The 19,374-nt window shown below is 40.6% G+C and overlaps 1 protein-coding gene across 2 annotated transcripts in view; it reads right to left on the bottom strand.

Moving 5' to 3' along the window:
* The window catches only part of LOC141272697 (protein MTSS 1-like), a 165,738-nt gene that overhangs the window by 53,675 nt on the left and 92,689 nt on the right, over window positions 1–19,374 (bottom strand). For both annotated transcript variants that reach the window (XM_073683669.1, XM_073683670.1), the window contains exon 4: window positions 53–137. In XM_073683669.1, the coding sequence (XP_073539770.1) occupies window positions 53–137 (85 nt within the window). The remainder of the gene's footprint in view (window positions 1–52; window positions 138–19,374) is intronic.

Raw genomic sequence — 19,374 nt, 5'->3', positions numbered from 1 at the left:
GGCTTCTCATTGATACAGGGCACGTGCAACACAAGAGTAGAAAACCACTTACACTGTTAGATGCTTGAGTCGAGACTCGATGTTCCTGTGTCTCATACACATTCTGGTCAGTGCAGAACCGATTTCTTTCGTAGCTCCTGGAAGAGAGGATAAAAAAAAAAAGTCAAAGTTTTCTGGTGTCCTAGATTGGATCAGGCAACATATCCATCTTGTTGTACAATTACTCAAATGTATATACTGTATGTATCATTTTCTGCTTGAAAAACTGCTTTCCAAATGTTTTTGACATCATCCTTTCCCAACCTGGGTTCCATGAAATCATCACTTATAAAAGCAATGTAATTGACAACTTTCGTTTTGACATTTCCTTTTTCATGGGTCCCTAAAAATCAGGCGTTGTGGACAACTACCATATTTTTATTTGGGATGGAAAAGTGCCAAATCTGCTGGCTCCTTCTCTGCACACACAAGGTTTACTGTCACATAGTAATAGTGGTCAGTTTAATAACATTCATCTGGATTTTTCTTCTAAATACCAGTCAATAAGGAAAATTTGCAACAAATCCATGAATAATACATGACAGAAATGGATATGCTGCAAATTAAAAAAAAAAAAAAAATCTGCAGGAAAATTTTCACAATGGATGAGTGAGATTTGTTAAAGTCTCGTTCACTTGTCTGGTACTGGTAAAGCGCTGAAGGTTTCCGGGGAAATTAGCAGAATTTGCCACCTTTAAGGTCACCTTTGAGGTTGATTCCTCTGCAAAGTAGCATGTGATAATTGCCAGTATCCATTTTACACTGGATCAACTTGAATTGCAAGTTTAGTTAGTGGACAAGTTAAAGCAGGAAAAGGGAACTTTTCCAGAGTCTCTTCAGCTGGTACCCCAAATGTTAAAAATCCAATCATCTCCGAGCAAACATTCCCATAGTCCAACATCTAAGCACTGAAAAGATACACAATAGGGGTTTTGTGCTTAGCTGCTTTCATGTGAAAAAAAGCTAAAATAAAAGCAGGGCAAGATGAGCAAACAAACAGCATAACAAATAGCTTGGCAGAGCACATCTCAGTCACAGGGACTGGGCAGAGGCCCAACTGCGTCTGTTATTGCAATTTACCTGGGTGCATTGCACAACCAAATGAGAGTATATAAGGAGCCATCCAAAATAAAGAGCACTTAATCCAGAAATCCATTTCATGTGCTAGCTAAATAAATCACCCCAGAGACAGAGGTCAGAGATCTGCAATGTGCCCATCTGTCTGGATGGGAAGGAGAAGTATGAGGACTATGGATCTCTAGCCATGGGAACGGCAGCTGTACCAATCACAAGCGCCATCCTTCAGAGTACAGAATGGGCCAGTATAAAAAGATCAGCACCTACCAATTTTGCTCTAACATAAAATGTAATTTATGCAGGATCAGGGAGAGCCTTTCCATTCCCAGTGTCAGTCAGCTGCCTGTAAAGCCTAACATCCATTTTACAGGGTGAATCAAAACTAATAACTTCCAGCAAATGATTCTACTCTACGTACCCTACCTCTATTACTAGCTTTATATGGTCTGGATGCCACGTGTGCTCTGTTGTTCATCACAGATTAAAGAGCCAAAACAGGAGAATTATAGGCTGCGAAACAGATGCAGCACTGCTTACGGATGAGGACAGATCGAGATATTTAAAAATGTTTACATTTTAGGATTTCTATTCTGTTTTAAGTCTTCCCACAATTCCATGCATTGACACACTCCACAATGATGACTTAAATGGACCAAACAATCTGGTCATCCCAAATCTCCTGATGCAGGCACACAAGAACAAAACTGCTAGAACGAAGGAACATCAGTATGGGATGAGTGACATACAAGGTCAGTAGAAAGCTGGATGAGCAATACTAATTGTAGGCATTTAAGAAGTGGTCTCACCAAAAAAGTAAGAGAGTGACTATTGGCTAATGGTTGTCGGTCCTGCTTCATCTGCTTACGGAAACCGGACTGTACAATCTGTCCATGTTTCGGAAGGATGGACAGTGTCCATCATAATACAAGTTAAAGGTCTAACCAAGATCTTGTTCATTGAATTAGGGAGGACCTATAGTTTTGATCACATATCCAAATCAATATATCACGGTATTTATGGAGCCCTCTATCTGGGCACTCATATGTAAACGGCAGAGGGCTAAAGCTGGATGGACAAATGTCTTCAACAGTTGTAAGCTGGATGCCCTTTCGGCCTACAACAGTTTCCCTTAACGTCCCCAATCAAACTCAGTTGAGCCAAGCATACAAGAGCTTGGATGTGGGGGTTGAAAGACAGGGCAGAGTCAAGGGTTACTCCAAAGCAGTGGATGTCCGTACAGAGGAAAGTGTGATGTAATTTATTTTGATAGATCAGGTAGGGAAGATTATTGAGATGGAGGAAAGAGGAGTTCAGATTTGTCCACATTGAGCTCGAGGAAGTGAAAGAAGGAGGATATGGATGATAGACACTCAGGGATTGATGGTTAAACGAATGATTATCCCATCAACATATACAGCCATAAATATTTTAGTCAACATTGGCAGTCAAGGCCTCCTTAGAAATTAGTGTCGGCCCGAACTGTTCTGCATCAGTGGAATTGCACAATCATCTAATATGGATGGTGATCTCCCGACTCCCGAGTTTTGCAGGTACATAAGTTGCTACCAAATAAATCTTGCAGCTGTGTGTTCATGTGCATGGTGGAGACCGAATAAAAAGCTGCAGTTTGAGCATCTTTACAGTCAAAGTATACAAGTAACCAGACGATGAACAAACCATTTTTCTTCCAATATTTCTTTCTCCAAAAAGATTGTTCTTGCATGATAAATTTAGTAAAAAAAAAAACAAACAAAAAACATCTTATGCCTGATGATGGCGACCTGCGATCATCCAGTTAAAGCCGTTGTTCAGTTTCACCAAATGAACGTTCATTATGGTTATTATGAAAACATCTATTTTCATCAACTTTAGCCTAAATGTTGATCATAGAGGACATTTTTAACCACAAATCATCTTAACCAATCGATCATAGACCATCATCGGAAATGAAGTAGGCGGAGTTTGAATTTTTCATTCAATGTCCCAAGTAAAAGATGCCTTTTTAAAACAAAAAAAATGTCATCCACAAATTTCTTTAAAATAAACAAGACTCATTTTGTTCATGGTTTCATGGTATGGCCAGTAAGAACAATTACAGTATAAGGGCCAACATGGACTAAAATGTGATCTAACGACTGTCCAGTAGAACATTCATTCAATGGCTGTTCAATCATCAAAGTACTTTGATCTAATGTGTATGGTAACATTAAGGGCCATACCAATCCTCCGAAACGTATATGTTACAGTGCACACATGAGAAGAACAAGGGTTTTTTTTGTTGTTTTTTATTTTAGAGAACCACAGCTAAACCTACTATTTTGTATTCCGTTAAATTCAGTTATAAAGTTAATAAAGCCAGCGAGAACTTTTAAGTTCCGTTTTGTGGAGTAGAAATCTGACACTGAGGTGTTTCCAAGGAGTCATTGCCACTTTACAGAACAGCCGTTACGACTATTCCGTTACAGTGATCCAGGCAGAAATAAAACAAGCTCTGTGTGTGAATCACGACCAACCGCCAACATTTCCATGAATAAATAGAGGGAAATTCCAGTCTGGTATATTCTGTTCCGAGTATTACTGGTGCTATGTTTTCAGTTGCAAACACTATTTCCATGTCTACAAACTATGTATTTATTTATTTTTAGGGAAAATTAGCTGAAGAGGGAGATCCTGCTGAAAGATTTAGATATATACTTCTAGGTAGGTTCGAAAATGTAAGCAATGATTGACGTGGACAACTGAGTTGTTGTACTGGCATAACAAATTTCTAGGCTTAATTGGCCTTCCTGTATTATCTTGTTACTATAGAATTGAGTAATCAGTGCCCAAAATTACCCATATACAGTAGTATCAGAAGATAGTTGGTTAAAACCACCAACTATTTAAATGTGCCTACATACCATCAAATGATGGTCAAAAGCTTGTCCACAACATACGTATGCATGCTGGATTCCGCTGAGTGCGCATGAGTTTTCATTTGGTTTAGAGAAAGGGAGTGAGCCGCTGCAAGACACCCCTCGAGGAGGACTATTCCCCAGAAGAACAATAGAATAACATAACACATATAAGACAGTAGTCTTGTCCTGCCGAGAAGGGTGGGATCAAATAAATTTCCACTACTGTGTATAGGAACAGTTGTGTGTATAAGGGTGTCTAGTTTCTCCTTAATGGCAGATATCGAAGGAAAGAAAGATTAGATATGTTGAATTTCTATATGCCCAATTCTTTATCTCAGAGAAGATACAATGATGTCAGAAGAGTTTGCCAGGGAAATATGAACAAATTAAATAACCACTGTAAAGCTATGTTTGCTCTGGTGTGCTAAAACTGGAGGTATACCTTAAATGGGCAGCATGGTGGCTCAGTGGTTAGCACTGCAGCTTTGCAGCAATGGGGTCCTGGGTTTAAATCCCACCAAGGACAACATCTGCAAGGAGTTTGTATGCTCTGCCTGAGTTTGCGTGGGTTTCCTCCGGGTTCTACGGTTTCCTCCCACACTCCTAAGACATACTGATAGGGAATCTAGATTGTGAGCCCCAATGGGGACAGTGCTGATAAGGTCTGTAAAGCGGTGCGGAATATGTTGGCGCTATATAAGCATAATAATAATAAATACAATATATTCACGGCATTGCCTCATTGTGACAGATACAATATCTCATTAGGTACTACCAGTAACGACCCTCTCTAGATCTGAATGAGCCGTACCCAAGGTAGAACAGGCTGCACAGTTTTAGCTTTAAACCAAAGCTTTTAACCAGAAATGTTGCATAATGGATGACTCAACAGTCTACAAAGACACTTAAATCATTTCTTCATAGGCTTACTCATCCACCAGCAGTGTCGGACTTGCAGGAGCTTGTACAACTCTGAACTGGTCTTTTTCAAGATAATATGGGTATGTCAACCTGATTTGCCTGTTGGGAACGGCTGGTTTTGTACAGCCATTACACCAGCACAGAGATCTGCAGTTTCAGAAAAATAAGTGAACCTTACGTTCCCTAAAAATCCTCACATTTGCATATGTATTAATAGAGGTTCTGAAGACAATCATGTCCTGAATGGCCACTTATTCTATATCTGCCGGCCTGCAGTGGGTTCTCCCTGGGGGGAGCTGACAGCAGGGTTGGGTGCTGAGTGTTGACAGTACACATGCTACTTGAGAGGATGTAACACACCTCCTTCAGTCTAAATATTTCACTACCCTGTTAATCATGACACAAGGATGGAAGAACCTTGGGTAGGTGTAAAATAGAGTATGTTCTTCACAGACATCGCATATCTTAAGTGTGCTAGTCTAGTATAGAATCAAAAAGGGATTTACAGAACCAAACGCTTTAAATAGTTCAAATTTACATTTAAAAACAATTACACCTCCTCCCAATAATATATGCTTGGCTTGAGGTTAGGTTATTGAGTCTACATACTCTTTTGGTGTTTGACATTATTGCAAATTTTCCAGATTTGCCTCCTTAAACGATATAAAAAAAAAAAGTATCAACAAGATTATTAGTTTGTTTCTCTTACTGAAGGCATCAACCCTCAATGATATCATAGATTATTGATGATGTCATACATCCCAATAGGCAACACCTCCAGCTATAGCACTGAGAAAAGCTATTCCATTTTCTGCAAAGATACTTCACAAAAAGGTAACACAATAGGATCCACATAATGGACCATTGATTAATTAAAATATATAATAAAAGTGGCTGAGAATCAGTAAATTGCATGACAAATTATGCAGATATGTATAGAATATACGGTAATTAAAAAGCCTTTATTCACTTTGAGAACGTCTACAATTTGTCAAGTTTTTGCTTGCTTAAAATGTAGCTGCACGTTCAGATAAATTACTGAATAGCCTGTCATGTGTGCACCAGGATAGCACTATTTCTGGCCACTAGGTGACTTGCATCCACCGGTTCTAAGCAGTTTTTTCTCCTGTTGTAGCTAACAGAAGCCTTCTTCTCCCTCAAGCTTCTCCCCTATTCCCTTCTCCATTGACAGCAGGTGTAATTTGATCCCTCACTGAAGACAAATCTGTAGACAGATTTGAGCTGTTTGAGAGTGATTGATCAGTGCATAATAGGGCCCATGCAGACGACCATATTATTGGTCAGAGTGCGATCTGACAAAACATCTGATAGCACTCGGACCAATGTAAGTCTGTAGGGCTGTGCACATGTCTGATCCTTTCCTCAGACAGAGCCAGTCAGTGGAAAAAAAAAAATCCCTGCATGCCAGAGTTTGATCTGATTTTTGGATTGCACTCGTCCATGCAAGTCTATGAATGTGTGGAAATGATGATATCTGAGTACTGCCTGATTTCTACAGCATTACAGAATGGAGAATTTGTTTTCTCCATCTTCTCATCTGAGAGAATCGGAGCACATTATGATCACACTCTTAAGAGTTTGATCAGAGTGTCATTGGCATAATCGGCCCGATTCTCTCGGATGAGAGAATCTAAGGCCATCTGATCCTAGCCATAAGTGGAGAGAGAAGCTTTTTCCTCTGATAAGAAACTTTGTAATGTATCCTCTTTCATTTGTACTGTTGATTAATGAAATTAAAATTTAAAATTTGAATTTACTCAACATTTCTACTGGTCTAGAGAAAAGAAAAGTAATGATTTACATTTGGCAAATTGTCATTATTGTGATGGATTTGTAATCATAGTCATGTGATACAGAGTAGGAGCACTAAAAGCTAGTGAATTAAGCTAGTGGATTACATTTGCATCTGTTCTAATTCCACTATTAATAATATCCAGTTATGATACCCAAATATATATATGACAAATTGCAATCTGATCACAAGATGGATGGTATGCGTGTGTATTTTTTTTCTACTAGAAAGGAAATGAGCAATGATCTCATGCTTGAGGGCATGAGATTTATCTTTACTCCTAGTCACCACAGAAGATTATACACTTTAAACATTTTGAAACCTTTCTAGACAATTTTTTCTTTTAATCTTGTAGAGACATGCCTATGGTGCACGTCCTTCCATATAATATCGAAATCGCAAGACAACAATCAGCAGAGGGTGCAGAGCAAAGCGATGTCCGTTAAGACCTGTTTATGGGAAATTAATGGGGGTCCCAAAAAAGGTTCCAACCCAGACATTAAAAAAATCTAACCCATGCGGACCATGTATTATTGCTAGGGGCACCTTCTATAGCAGCTGAAGATTCTAGCAGTACGACTCCTTGTAATCCGCTCACTTCTAACAGAAGTTTGTACAAAGCAGGCAACCCCTTTTACCAGTGAGTCCCTATGACAGGTTTAAAAAAAAAAAAAAAAAGTTGTAATTTTACATTATTAATTTCAATTTGACAAGTTAAATTGACTAAAATTAATATTCCTGTCTTCAATGAGATTCATATAAGTTTCTGCTCTTCTACACCAGGCGTATCTATCTACCAGGTTTAGTTTTATACTGACCCCTTGATTTTCCATGTCAGTAGACAAATCTGATAACAGCAATTGACGTTTAGCATATCATAGCAATAAGGAATGTAAGAAATTATTAAAAACAGATATAAAAGTAAAAGAAAAAAAAAAAACAGCACCATGTTCATTCAGAGCATTAGTAGATGCAGAAGGAGAACACTTCCGAGAGGTTTCACTGGCCAGACGCACCACAATGGAAACTGTCCATTTTAATATTGAAGAGGAATGTTCCTCCACACATTTTAGTGGTGCTTTTCCATCATGACAGAATAGACAAATATTTTCTTACTAGTTTTACTCCGTACATATATCAGATTATTTTGACTAAGCTAATACTATATAATTGCATGGAAACACTCTGTGGTAGCACTGAAGGGAAGAAATGTGATAGTCTTCTTGTAGTACAAGCTTAAAGAAGTTGTCCATTTTGGACAACAAAGTCTTTGTGGGAAGGGTCTCCATAGGTGTTCCTCTGCCGCTGTACAGTCTAGGGCTGATTTTAGATAGGCCAACAAGGGTGCTTTTTTCACGCTCGTGCTATGGATACACCAGCACTCACACAGTCCTTTAGAAATTAAGTTAGAGCACTATAGGCTTCTATGTTGATCTATGCTGGTTTTAAGGAACTGTGGGAGGATTCCAGGTGCTGCGTCTGTAATATAGTCCCAAAGAAGCACAGTTTGAAAGCAGCACAAGTCGAAAAAAAAAGAATCCACACAAATGGATGGATCCCATGCTATTTCTCGCTTCACAAATAATTTAGATTAATGTTTTTTAATCAATCAGCATTTTTACATGAGCTTTAAAACGAAATTCAAAACCACAATGCTAGACATGGTAGATCACAGATGAATATTTCTATAGGATAACAGGTGGCTATCATTTTGAGGAGACTGGAGAATCCTTAAATGGGTTGTCCAGGTTTTGTGCCCCCTCAGCATCGGCTGTCTGTCATATTGAAGTTCAGCACTATTCACTGTAATGGGACTGAATTGCACTACTAGACAATCCATAGTCAGAGGTGCCACTATTTCTAAAAGCAGTCATGTTTTTCTAATCCTGGGCAACATCTTGTACTCAAAAGATAAAATTACAGAAATTTATAAAACACAGTGATAACTTTTGGCCAAATTAAGAGCATTTTTTTCCATTAAATTTTTATTTTGTTTCCAAGAGTGTCTTGATTAGAAATCTTTTGAGATACACCTGTCCAGGTATAGGAAACAGATCTTTCGGTACTAAGTAACCAGATCAATATTACGGGATCCAGAAGAGTAAGCAATACCGGTGACGATGATGAAGAGTACGTTTTAATACCGTAGTCTGTATGCCTTGTTATCTCTGCATTGTAGGCTCCTAGGTAAGCAAAACATTGCATTAAGGGAGAAACCTCTTAAACTAAGCAAAAACAAAGTTTTGCTGATGGTTACTAGAGATGACTAAATTGATTCGTAGAATCCTGGCCCAAAAGCTATTCCGTCTGCCTACAGGACCCCCTGGGAACCGCCTCTCATCTGCCGGCATCCTCGGCTTATCTTGATTAGCCATCCTGGCGCAACGTCATTGTTGCAGTGTGACGCGCGCACACACAACGTTACGCCAGGCCGGCTAATCAACAAAGAAGCTCAGGATACCGGCAGGTAGGAGGCCACTGAATACTGACGTGGTTGCTGAGAATTTGTTCGCTCAGCTCTAGTGGTTACATTATAAGTCTTTAGCCATGTGACATTAGCAGTCCGTTATGGAACAAAAAAGCATTACTTTGACAAGACACAAACAGCAACATAATATACATTACAAGGGAGGGGGGGTGTTTCACAGGGTTATAATGCAAAGCAGTATACAGACACCCCAGAGAATCCTGAGTCACACCCCCTTGAAAAGACCATAAAAATCAGCACAAAATAAAGTAGCCCATTTACGTATAATTGCATGGTGGAATTAAAAAAAGAACAATTAAAAAAAAACAAAAAAACAAACAGAATAGTTGTGAGCAGTTGTACAAAATATAGATGAAAAATAGCTAATTTTGACGTGGTGACAAATCGTATTTAAGAGAGACCAACCAATGATATCAACAAATCACACAAGGTTGCCATCTCTGTGCTGCTATTTGGTGGGCGAATTCATATGCTTGATGCTAAAGCTTGCCACAGTGACGGAAACAGATGGCCGAGTAGGTCTGTTCAGGCCGGGGACCAGATTTTTAAGACTTAAGAAAATCAGATGCGTGTCACATGCAGGAATGCTATCATGTTAAAAGTCAAACATTACAGCTCCTTTGCTCTAGTAAAGCTAATAAGTAACACACCGTCAGGTCATATGCACATATCTGAGCTTCTAGCGTAGTAAATCAAATACAAAAGATGGCCTCCTCCAGGATTTCATGGTGGGGTGGGTATATTCTTTATTCTAACAGCAATATTTAACATCTGGCTTATGAGATCCATTAAAGGGGTTATATTGGGCTTAAACGTTGATGGTCTACCCTTAGGATAGGCCATCAATGTTTGATCAGTGACTATTAGCCCTGTAGGACCTCCACTGTTGAGTGTAGCTTCCCCCTTTTTATTCATACAGACAAAAGGGCATATCTATTAATCTAGTACTGCAGACAGTGTGAGACTGGGGTGCCAAAGGCCCACCAGTAACCAACTCCAGGGCCCCATTTTTCAGCTACATGCCAATGTGACATTATCCTCAATCACAAATGTATATAACAATGAACTAGGTAGATTGTTAAATGAATAAGATGCTGCTTCTGTCCATACATAGTGAATCAAGTATATAGTGCCAAGTGCTACTCATAAAAAGGGGTGATGGCACACTCCTGTATGGGCGCCCACCGGAGGATTCTCATGTTCTCCTGTGGGCCAGTCCAAGCCTTGCTGCTGGTCATCCGTTTAACGTAGAATTAATTTTTTTTTTGCCACAGATCTTCCACCAAAACTGTAAAAATGGACACATGTAAATCAAACTGTCCATCGCATTGTGCTACATTGCTAACAAATTTATGTAGGAGCCACATGCCGTCAGCAGAATTAGGGTTTAGCATACACACTAGTTTAGTGTTCATAGAATCATAGAATCATAGAATGGTAGAGTTGGAAGGGACCTCCTGGGTCATCTGGTCCAACCCCCTGCTCAAAGCAGGATTCACTAAATCATCTCAGACAGATGTCTGTCCAGCCTCTGTTTGAAGACGTCCATTGAAGGGGAACTCACCACCTCTCGTGGCAGCCTGTTCCACTCATTAATCACCCTAACTGTCAAAAAGTTTTTTCTAATATCTAATCTGTGTCTCCTCCCATTTAGTTTCATCCCATTGCTTCTAGTCTTTCCTTGTGCAAATGAGAATAAAGATGATCCTTCTACAATGTGACAGCCCTTGACATATTTGTAGACAGCTATTAAGTCTCCTCTCAGTCTTCTTTTTTGCAAGCTAAACATTCCCAAATCCTGCAACCGTTCCTCATAGGACATGGTTTGCAGACCAGTCACCATTCTGGTCGCTCTTCTCTGAACTTGCTCCAGTTTGTCTATGTCTTTTTTAAAATGTGGTGCCCAAAACTGTACACAGTATTCCAGATGAGGTCTGACCAAAGAGGAGTAAAGACCGATAATGACTTCACGTGATCTAGACTGTATGCTTCTGTTAATACATCCCAGAATTGTATTTGCCTTTTTTGCTGCTGCATCACACTGTTGACTCATGTTCAGTCTATGATCTATTAGTATACCTAAGTCTTTTTCACATGTACTGTTGCTTAGCTCTATTCCTCCCATTCTGTATATGCTTTTTTTATTTTTATTGCCCAGATGTAGTACTTTGCATTTTTCCCTGTTAAAAACCATTCTGTTGGTTGCTGCCCACTGCTCCAGTTTATTTAGGTCTTTTTGAATCCTCTCTCTCTCTTCTCTAGTATTAGCTATCCCTCCTAGCTTTGTGTCATCAGCAAATTTAATCAGTTTACCCTCAATTCCTTCATCTAAATCATTGATAAAGATGTTGAACAATACAGGTCCCAGGACGGAGCCCTGTGGTACCCCACTTGAGACATTCATCCAGCTGGATGTGAAGCCATTTACAACCACCCTTTGAGTCCGATCACTAAGCCAGTTATGAATCCACCTAACAGTTGCCTGGTCCATTGCATACTTGGTCATTTTTTCAATAAGGATGGTGTGAGATACTTTGTCAAATGCTTTGCTGAAGTCAAGATATACTATATCTACAGCATTTCCCTGATCCACCCAGTCAGTGATTCTGTCATAGAAGGAAATTAAGTTAGTCTGACATGACTTGTTAGTTACAAACCCATGCTGACTCTGGTTAATCACTTCATTCTTATCCATGTACTTACATACATGTTGTTTAACAATTTGTTCAAAGATCTTTCCTGGTATAGAAGTCAGACTCACCGGCCTATAGTTCCCTGGGTCCACCTTCTTCCCCTTTTTGAAGATAGGAACAACATTTGCTCTTCTCCAGTCTTCTGGGACTTCTCCTGTTCTCCAAGAATTTTCAAAGATTATGGAGAGTGGTTCTAAAATTTCTTCTATGATCTCCTTCAGTACTCTGGGGTGTAATTCATCTGGACCTGGAGACTTGAACTCATTTATGTTAGCTAAATATTCCCTCACAATCTTTCTGTTTACAGATAACTTGGATTCCTCTATTCCTCTAAAAGGACAGTGAAGATCAGTTGATGTTACATTTTCTTTCTGAGAGAAAACAGATGCAAAATAGGAATTAAAAAGTTCGGCCTTCTCAACATCCTCTCTTACCATTTCTCCATTTTCATCCTGTAAAAATCCTATAGCATCTTTGACTTTTCTTTTACTTTTGACATACCCCCAAAATCCTTTTTTATTGCTTTTGACATCTCTTGCAAGCCTTAATTCATTGTCAGCTTTAGCTAACCTGATACGTGCCCTACAGGATCTGCAGACTGCATTATAATCTTCTTTAGATATGCCTCCCTCTTTCCATTTAATAAACATTTCTTTCTTTCTTTTTAGCATGTGTTTAAGTTCTGTGTTCATCCATCCTGGTTTCCTTAAATGCTTCCCATTCTTCCTACTTTTCGGGATTGTTAACGATTGTGCTTTGAGAATCTCATTTTTAAAAATTTCCCATCCTTCCTGGACATTTTTGTCCTTAAGGACATCCAGCCATTGAATCCCTCCTATTCTCTTTCTGAGTCTCTTAAAATCTGCCTTTCTAAAATCTAACCTTGAAGTTTGAGTCTTCACATGTCTTCCTCCTCTAGTTATCCAAAATTCTATAATAGCATGATCGCTGCCTCCTAGCGTCCCAGCCACCTTTACCTCCTCAACCATTTCCTCCCTGTTTATAAGGATTAGATCCAAAGTAGCAGATCCCCTTGTTTTCTCCCCTACCTTTTGGAAGATAAAGTTGTCAGCAAGAGAGGATAAGAATTTGCTTGACCTGTTAGTTTTACTTGAGAGAGATTCCCAACAAATGTCTGGATAGTTGAAATCTCCCATGACCACTACGTCATATTTTTTGGAGAACTTGGTCATTTGATACATAAAGAGTTCATCCATATCTTCAGCTTGCCCAGGTGGCCTGTAGTAAATGCCTACAATGGTGTCCTTTCCGTTGTTCTCTCCTTGTATTCTTACCCAAACAGTTTCCACAGAACTCCCAGTCTCTGAAGCTTCAATCTCTGTGCAGATATACGCTTTTCTAACATACAATGCGACACCTCCTCCTCGTTTATCAAGTCTGTTTCTTGCAAATAAGTTGTATCCTTTTAGCCTTTTATTCCAATCATGTGTATCGTCCCACCAAGTTTCAGTGATTCCAATAACATCATATTCCTTTTCCTGCGTTAGTAGTTCCAATTCTCCTTGTTTGTTGCCCATGCTTTGTGCATTTGTATAAAAACATTTTAGTTTGTGATTGGTTTCTCTTCCTCCCATATTTTTATTATTTAAATTGTTTTGTCTTTGTTCTTCCTTTCCACTTCCAGTAGCAGAGATCTCAATAGTATTTGTCAGCTGTATGGCTTTTTCTGGCCATTTGCTTCCCTTCCCACATTGTTCTAGTTTAAAGCTCTCCTGATGAGTGTAGCAAGGCGACTTCCAAATACATGTTTTCCAGTCTTCGTAAGGTGCACCCCATCTCTAGCAAGTAGTCCATCGTATAGGTAATTCATTCCGTGATCCAGAAATCCAAATCCTTGTTGACGGCACCATCGACGTAGCCAGTTGTTCACCTGTAGAATCTTATTCCACCTCATTGTTCCATGGCCATCCACTGGGATGATGGATGAGAAGACCACCTGCGCTCCCAATTCTTTCACTTTCTTGCCTAAGTCTTCAAAGTCACTGCAGATGGTTTCCAGGTCCTTTCTTGCGGTGTCATTTGTCCCCACATGTATTAGCAGGAATGGGTAGTGATCTGTAGGTCTGAAGAGTCTTGATATCCTGTCAGACACATCTTTAATTTTTGCTCCTGGAAGACAGCACATTTCTCTTGAGGTTATGTCTGGTCTGCAGATAGCGGCCTCTGTTCCTCTTAACAGGGAATCCCCCATGACCACCACTCTCCGTTTTTTCTTCACAACATTCTTCTTTCTCCATCCAGGAGGATTCTGAGGGCTTACAAGGTTATTCATTGCTGGCAAAGTCTTATTTTGCTGTATTTCTTCATGGTTCTCCTGCGTGAGAGCCTGGTACTGGTTCCTGAGCAGTATGGGTGCTGACTGCTTCTCGATCCTCCTGCTTCTCTGGGTCACATGCTTCCATTCCTCTGTTTCGTCAGGTGCAGTTCGAATTTCTTCTCTTTCTGAATCATGAAGAGATAATTCTGCTCTGTCTAAGAACTCTTCACCTTCCTTAATGATTTTCAAGAGAGTTAACCTCTCTTCTAGATTTCGCAACTTTTCCTCCAACAGGGACACAAGCTTGCATTTCTGGCATGTGAAGTTTGGCTTTTCCACTGGCAAGTCTGTGAACATGTAGCAGGATATGCAGCTCACCAAATGGCTCCTGGACTCTTCCATGTTCTTACTGTTAATGTTCTGAAAACAGTGAAAAAAGCTTAAAAAAAAAGCTTCAACCGGCGCGCGGTTTACCGATGTCCTCTTTTCAGCTCCAACAGCCAAAATCCAGTGTTCTTTGAGCTCGCGGAGACTCTTCACTTACCCCAAAATGCAGTGGGAATATGCAAATTATCTCCTCAGGACTCCTCCCCTGGTTTACCGATGTCCTCTTTTCAGCTCCAACAGCCAAAATCCAGTGTTCTTTGAGCTCGCGGAGACTCTTCACTTACCCCAAAATGCAGTGGGAATATGCAAATTATCTCCTCAGGACTCCTCCCCTGGTTTACCGATGTCCTCTTTTCAGCTCCAACAGCCAAAATCCAGTGTTCTTTGAGCTCGCGGAGACTCTTCACTTACCCCAAAATGCAGTGGGAATATGCAAATTATCTCCTCAGGACTCCTCCCCTGGTTTACCGATGTCCTCTTTTCAGCTCCAACAGCCAAAATCCAGTGTTCTTTGAGCTCGCGGAGACTCTTCACTTACCCCAAAATGCAGTGGGAATATGCAAATTATCTCCTCAGGACTCCTCCCCTGGTTTACCGATGTCCTCTTTTCAGCTCCAACAGCCAAAATCCAGTGTTCTTTGAGCTCGCGGAGACTCTTCACTTACCCCAAAATGCAGTGGGAATATGCAAATCATCTCCTCAGGACTCCTCCCCTGGTTTACCAATGTCCTCTTTTCAGCTCCAACAGCCAAAATCCAGTGTTCTTTGAGCTCGCGGAGACTCTTCACTTACCCCAAAATGCAGTGGGAATATGCAAATTATCTCCTCAGGACTCCTCCCCTGGTTTACCGATGTCCTCTTTTCAGCTCCAACAGCCAAAATCCAGTGTTCTTTGAGCTCGCGGAGACTCTTCACTTACCCCAAAATGCAGTGGGAATATGCAAATTATCTCCTCAGGACTCCTCCCCTGGTTTACCGATGTCCTCTTTTCAGCTCCAACAGCCAAAATCCAGTGTTCTTTGAGCTCGCGGAGACTCTTCACTTACCCCAAAATGCAGTGGGAATATGCAAATTATCTCCTCAGGACTCCTCCCCTGGTTTGTTAATTGGACATCTTACAGTTAGGACAGTAGGTAATTGTCTAAGGCGCCATGAGAGCAGTGGTGCAAAAGGAGTTTGTCTGACAGCTTTTAGACTGATCTTCTGTGACTGAGGGTGATGGGGCACATTCCTGCCTTGGGCACCCTAAGGGCATACACCTTTATAGTGCACCTGTCTCATAATTTTAGCATCCCGACGGATAAAATAAGCTCTTACGAAACAAGACTTCATGCTAATGTAATGTATGACGTTCTGAAACACTTGAGTTTTATAGAACGAGCCGGCAGCATATAAAAATGCCTGTAGCTGGGCATCATACGCTGCAGCAGCGCGCCCTAACAAGTAGCCTGAATGTACCGGATTAAAATGAATGGCTGTGTATAAATTCCAGGGTCAGATCTCTTAGTCACCTTTTAGCGCTCCTAAGGGTTGGAATGATAAACAGATGACTAGGCCCCTTGTGCTATAAATTGCCACGTGTTGTGAATTCTAGAACAGAAAATACATGGAAACAGAATGCGGTGGGACACCCATACCAAATTTCATATGCTACATTCCTTGGAAAAAAAAAGAAAAGAAAAGACATTTTGTACGTTTCCTAAGACAAGTGACTGGCTCCAAGAAAAAAGAAAGCACATTTATATGCAGCCTGGTTCTGATGCCTGAACTTCAGAGTTCAGAGAATGTGTTGGAATGATTATATCGGGGGGCAGCGTCTGGTCGTGCCACCTGCCTACTAATTTTAGATCCCAATCACAGAGCACTTATAGATGACAGTGAGGACCATCATTGGTTCTGCGGAAAAGAAAAAACAACCACGTTGTGTTTTACTACTGAGACCCACATTCTTCTTTTCCTCGGCAGACAGTCCGCATTTCTCCAGCCAGCCTTCCTCTGGGTGTTACTGCACAATATTTACCAGGACAACCTGAGAACGGAGGCCTGGAGCTCAAAGGGAAACTGAAACCCCCCCATTAACAAGACGACCAAATAAAAAGCTAGGACTTCTGTAAAGGCTTTTTATATCTACCGAAACCAAAAGCAACTGAAAAAGCTGAAAAAATATTAATGAAAAGCATTAAATTCACCGTCTGTTTTTTTCTCGTCTCCCTGAACCTTTGTGACAATTTTTGAAGACACGCTACTCCTTTAGGCCATGTTCACAAGTCTTTCAGACATTTCTACCTCGTCAGCAGCTCTGTTTGGCTGTACCCTGAGGGTATGTTCACTCAGATTTTTAAAGGTTTTTTTTTTCATGTGGATTTTTAAGCCAGAAAAATCCACGTAAAAACCTTTTTCTTTTTTACTCCGTTGTTGGTCATGGGGCATTTTTTTCTGCTTCTGTTGACTGAGAAGTCAAATTTTGAGTGTTTTTTTTTCCAAGCGGAATTACATTATTAATTGACATGTTGCTTCTTTTTTTTCGCTTGGAAAACACACATGGAAAAAAACAACACTATGTGCACTATAGGTGTGTTTCCCATTGAAATGAATAGGAGGCCTATTCGGAGTGATTGAATCATTTGATGTAGACTTTGAATCAGATCTGTATCAAAATCCAAATTAAGAAAAAAAAAAATCTATCGTGACTTCATGTCACACAGAAGTTCTGCTGTGCATGGAAAAGCTGCTACAGGAGCACCTTTATTCCCTGGGCCAGTGGAGGGTGCTACAATTAAGAAAGCGTCTTTACTAGAAGCATAAGGAGGGAAAGAATGGGCCTTTTGCTTCTTTGCGCAGTGTATTACAGCTCTGTACAGCTTACTTGTTCAGAAATAAAATATACCATGATCACGAGCCCTTAAAATACGGGACAGCTGGGAAACAAATTTTGTAAAAGAAATGTACAAAAAGAATGTAATTTCCCATTTCCTCTAAAATTCACAGAAGAGGAATGAAGATGAAGAATTTTATTTTCTGTGAAGATCACAATTAGAGGTGTTAATTAGTAATGAGCGAGCACTAAAATGCTGGGGTGCTCAAAGCTCGGGTGGAGCACATTGGAATACTCGGGTGCTCGAGCAACGAGCCCAATATAAGTCTATGGGAAACTCGAGCATTTTTCTGGCTGTCCCCCCCGGCGGTCTGCAGGTGGTCAAAAATTGCCCAAATCGATGGGAACGGTCTTCAATTAAACGTCAGGCAGGCAGAATATATAGGCAGACAGGCAGGCAGGGTATGTAGGAGGGTGCATGAAAAACATAGCAGGGCATTGGAACACACTAGTGCCCTCCGATTTTCATGCACCCGTCTCTTTAAAAAAGCCGGCCGGCAATTCATCAGCGTCATACACCGGTACCCGACAATTTAGAACAGAAAGAATAGAGCATCACACATAGATTAGATAGATAGAAACATGTCTATAGATATAGAAACATCCAGCCTGTCATGTGAATGTAGCAGAGCTGGAGCCGTCCTGGGAACCATGGAAAGGTAAGGATGAGGTTGCTTTATTATTTTACTTTTATTGCAGAAGACATTGGCTTCAGCTGGAATGGGCGTGATGGGAAGTATGGTTTAATTTAGAACATTAAAGAATTGTGTGTATTTCAATTAAAGGACTTTATTCTGGGTATTGTGTTTTTTTTTTAACTTTGACTATGGGGTTAGTAATGGGGGTGTCTTATAAACGCCTCTCCATTACTAACCTGGGCTTGATGTCAGCTAGCATTATAAGCTGACATCAACCCCAACCCTATTACCCCACTGCCACTGCTACAGGGCAGTGGGAAGAGCGAGGCTAAGTGCCATAGAATGCGCCATTTCTGGGGCGGCTGACGGCTGGTGTTTCTAGCCTGGGAGGGGGCCAATATTCATGGCACCCTTCGTGGGCTATTAATATCAGCCCCCAGATGTCTGTCTAGCCTTTGCTAGCTATTAAAATAGGGGGGACCCCACGTCATTTTTTGGGGGGGTCCCCCGTTTTAATAGCTGGTAAAGGCTAGGTATTCAGCTGGGGGCTGATATTAGTAGCCTGGGAAGCTCCGTGGGTATTACCCCCTTCCCAGGCTTCAAACGTCCGCCCCAGCCGTCTGCTTAACCTCCGCTAGAGACTAAAATTACGGTGAACCCTACGCCAATTTTTTTTTTAATAAATCCTTTATTTTAACACTAAATGACAAGTACAGTAACCAACACTATCACTGTACTTCATATATATGTGACTGACATGTTTCTATCTATCTAATCTATGTCTGATGCTCTATTCTTTCTGTTCTAAATTGTCGGGTACCGATGTATGCCGCTGATGAATTGCCGGCCGGCTTTTTTAAAGAGATGCGTGCATGAAAAGATTTTTTTTTTTTTATAAATCCTTTATTTTAACACTAAATAACAAGTACAGTAACCAACACTGTCACTGTACTTATTATATATGTGACTGACATGTTTCTATCTATCAAAATCTGTGTGTGATGCTCTATTCTTTCTGTTCTAAATTGTCGGGTACCGGTGTATGCCGCTGCTGAATTGCCGGCTTTTCATGTTTCACTGTAAGCACTGTTCCCATCAATTTGGGAAATCACTGTAATGCCACAACCACCATGGCTATGACATTACAGTGAGTGGCAGACAATCCCTGCATGATTGGTGCGCTAAATAGCGCCAAACAAGCAGGACGGGGACCCGAGCTCCCGCTCGGGCATCTTGAAAGTACTCGGCGGGCTCCGAGCATCTGGAGT

The sequence above is a fragment of the Phyllobates terribilis genome, unplaced genomic scaffold (assembly GCF_046119375.1).
Source record: "Phyllobates terribilis strain yellow unplaced genomic scaffold, ASM4611937v1 Scaffold_5__5_contigs__length_657084704, whole genome shotgun sequence".
Classification (NCBI taxonomy): domain Eukaryota; kingdom Metazoa; phylum Chordata; class Amphibia; order Anura; family Dendrobatidae; genus Phyllobates; species Phyllobates terribilis.
The sequence above is the reverse complement of the archived record's forward strand: the minus strand, read 5'-3'. Positions and strand labels throughout refer to the sequence as shown.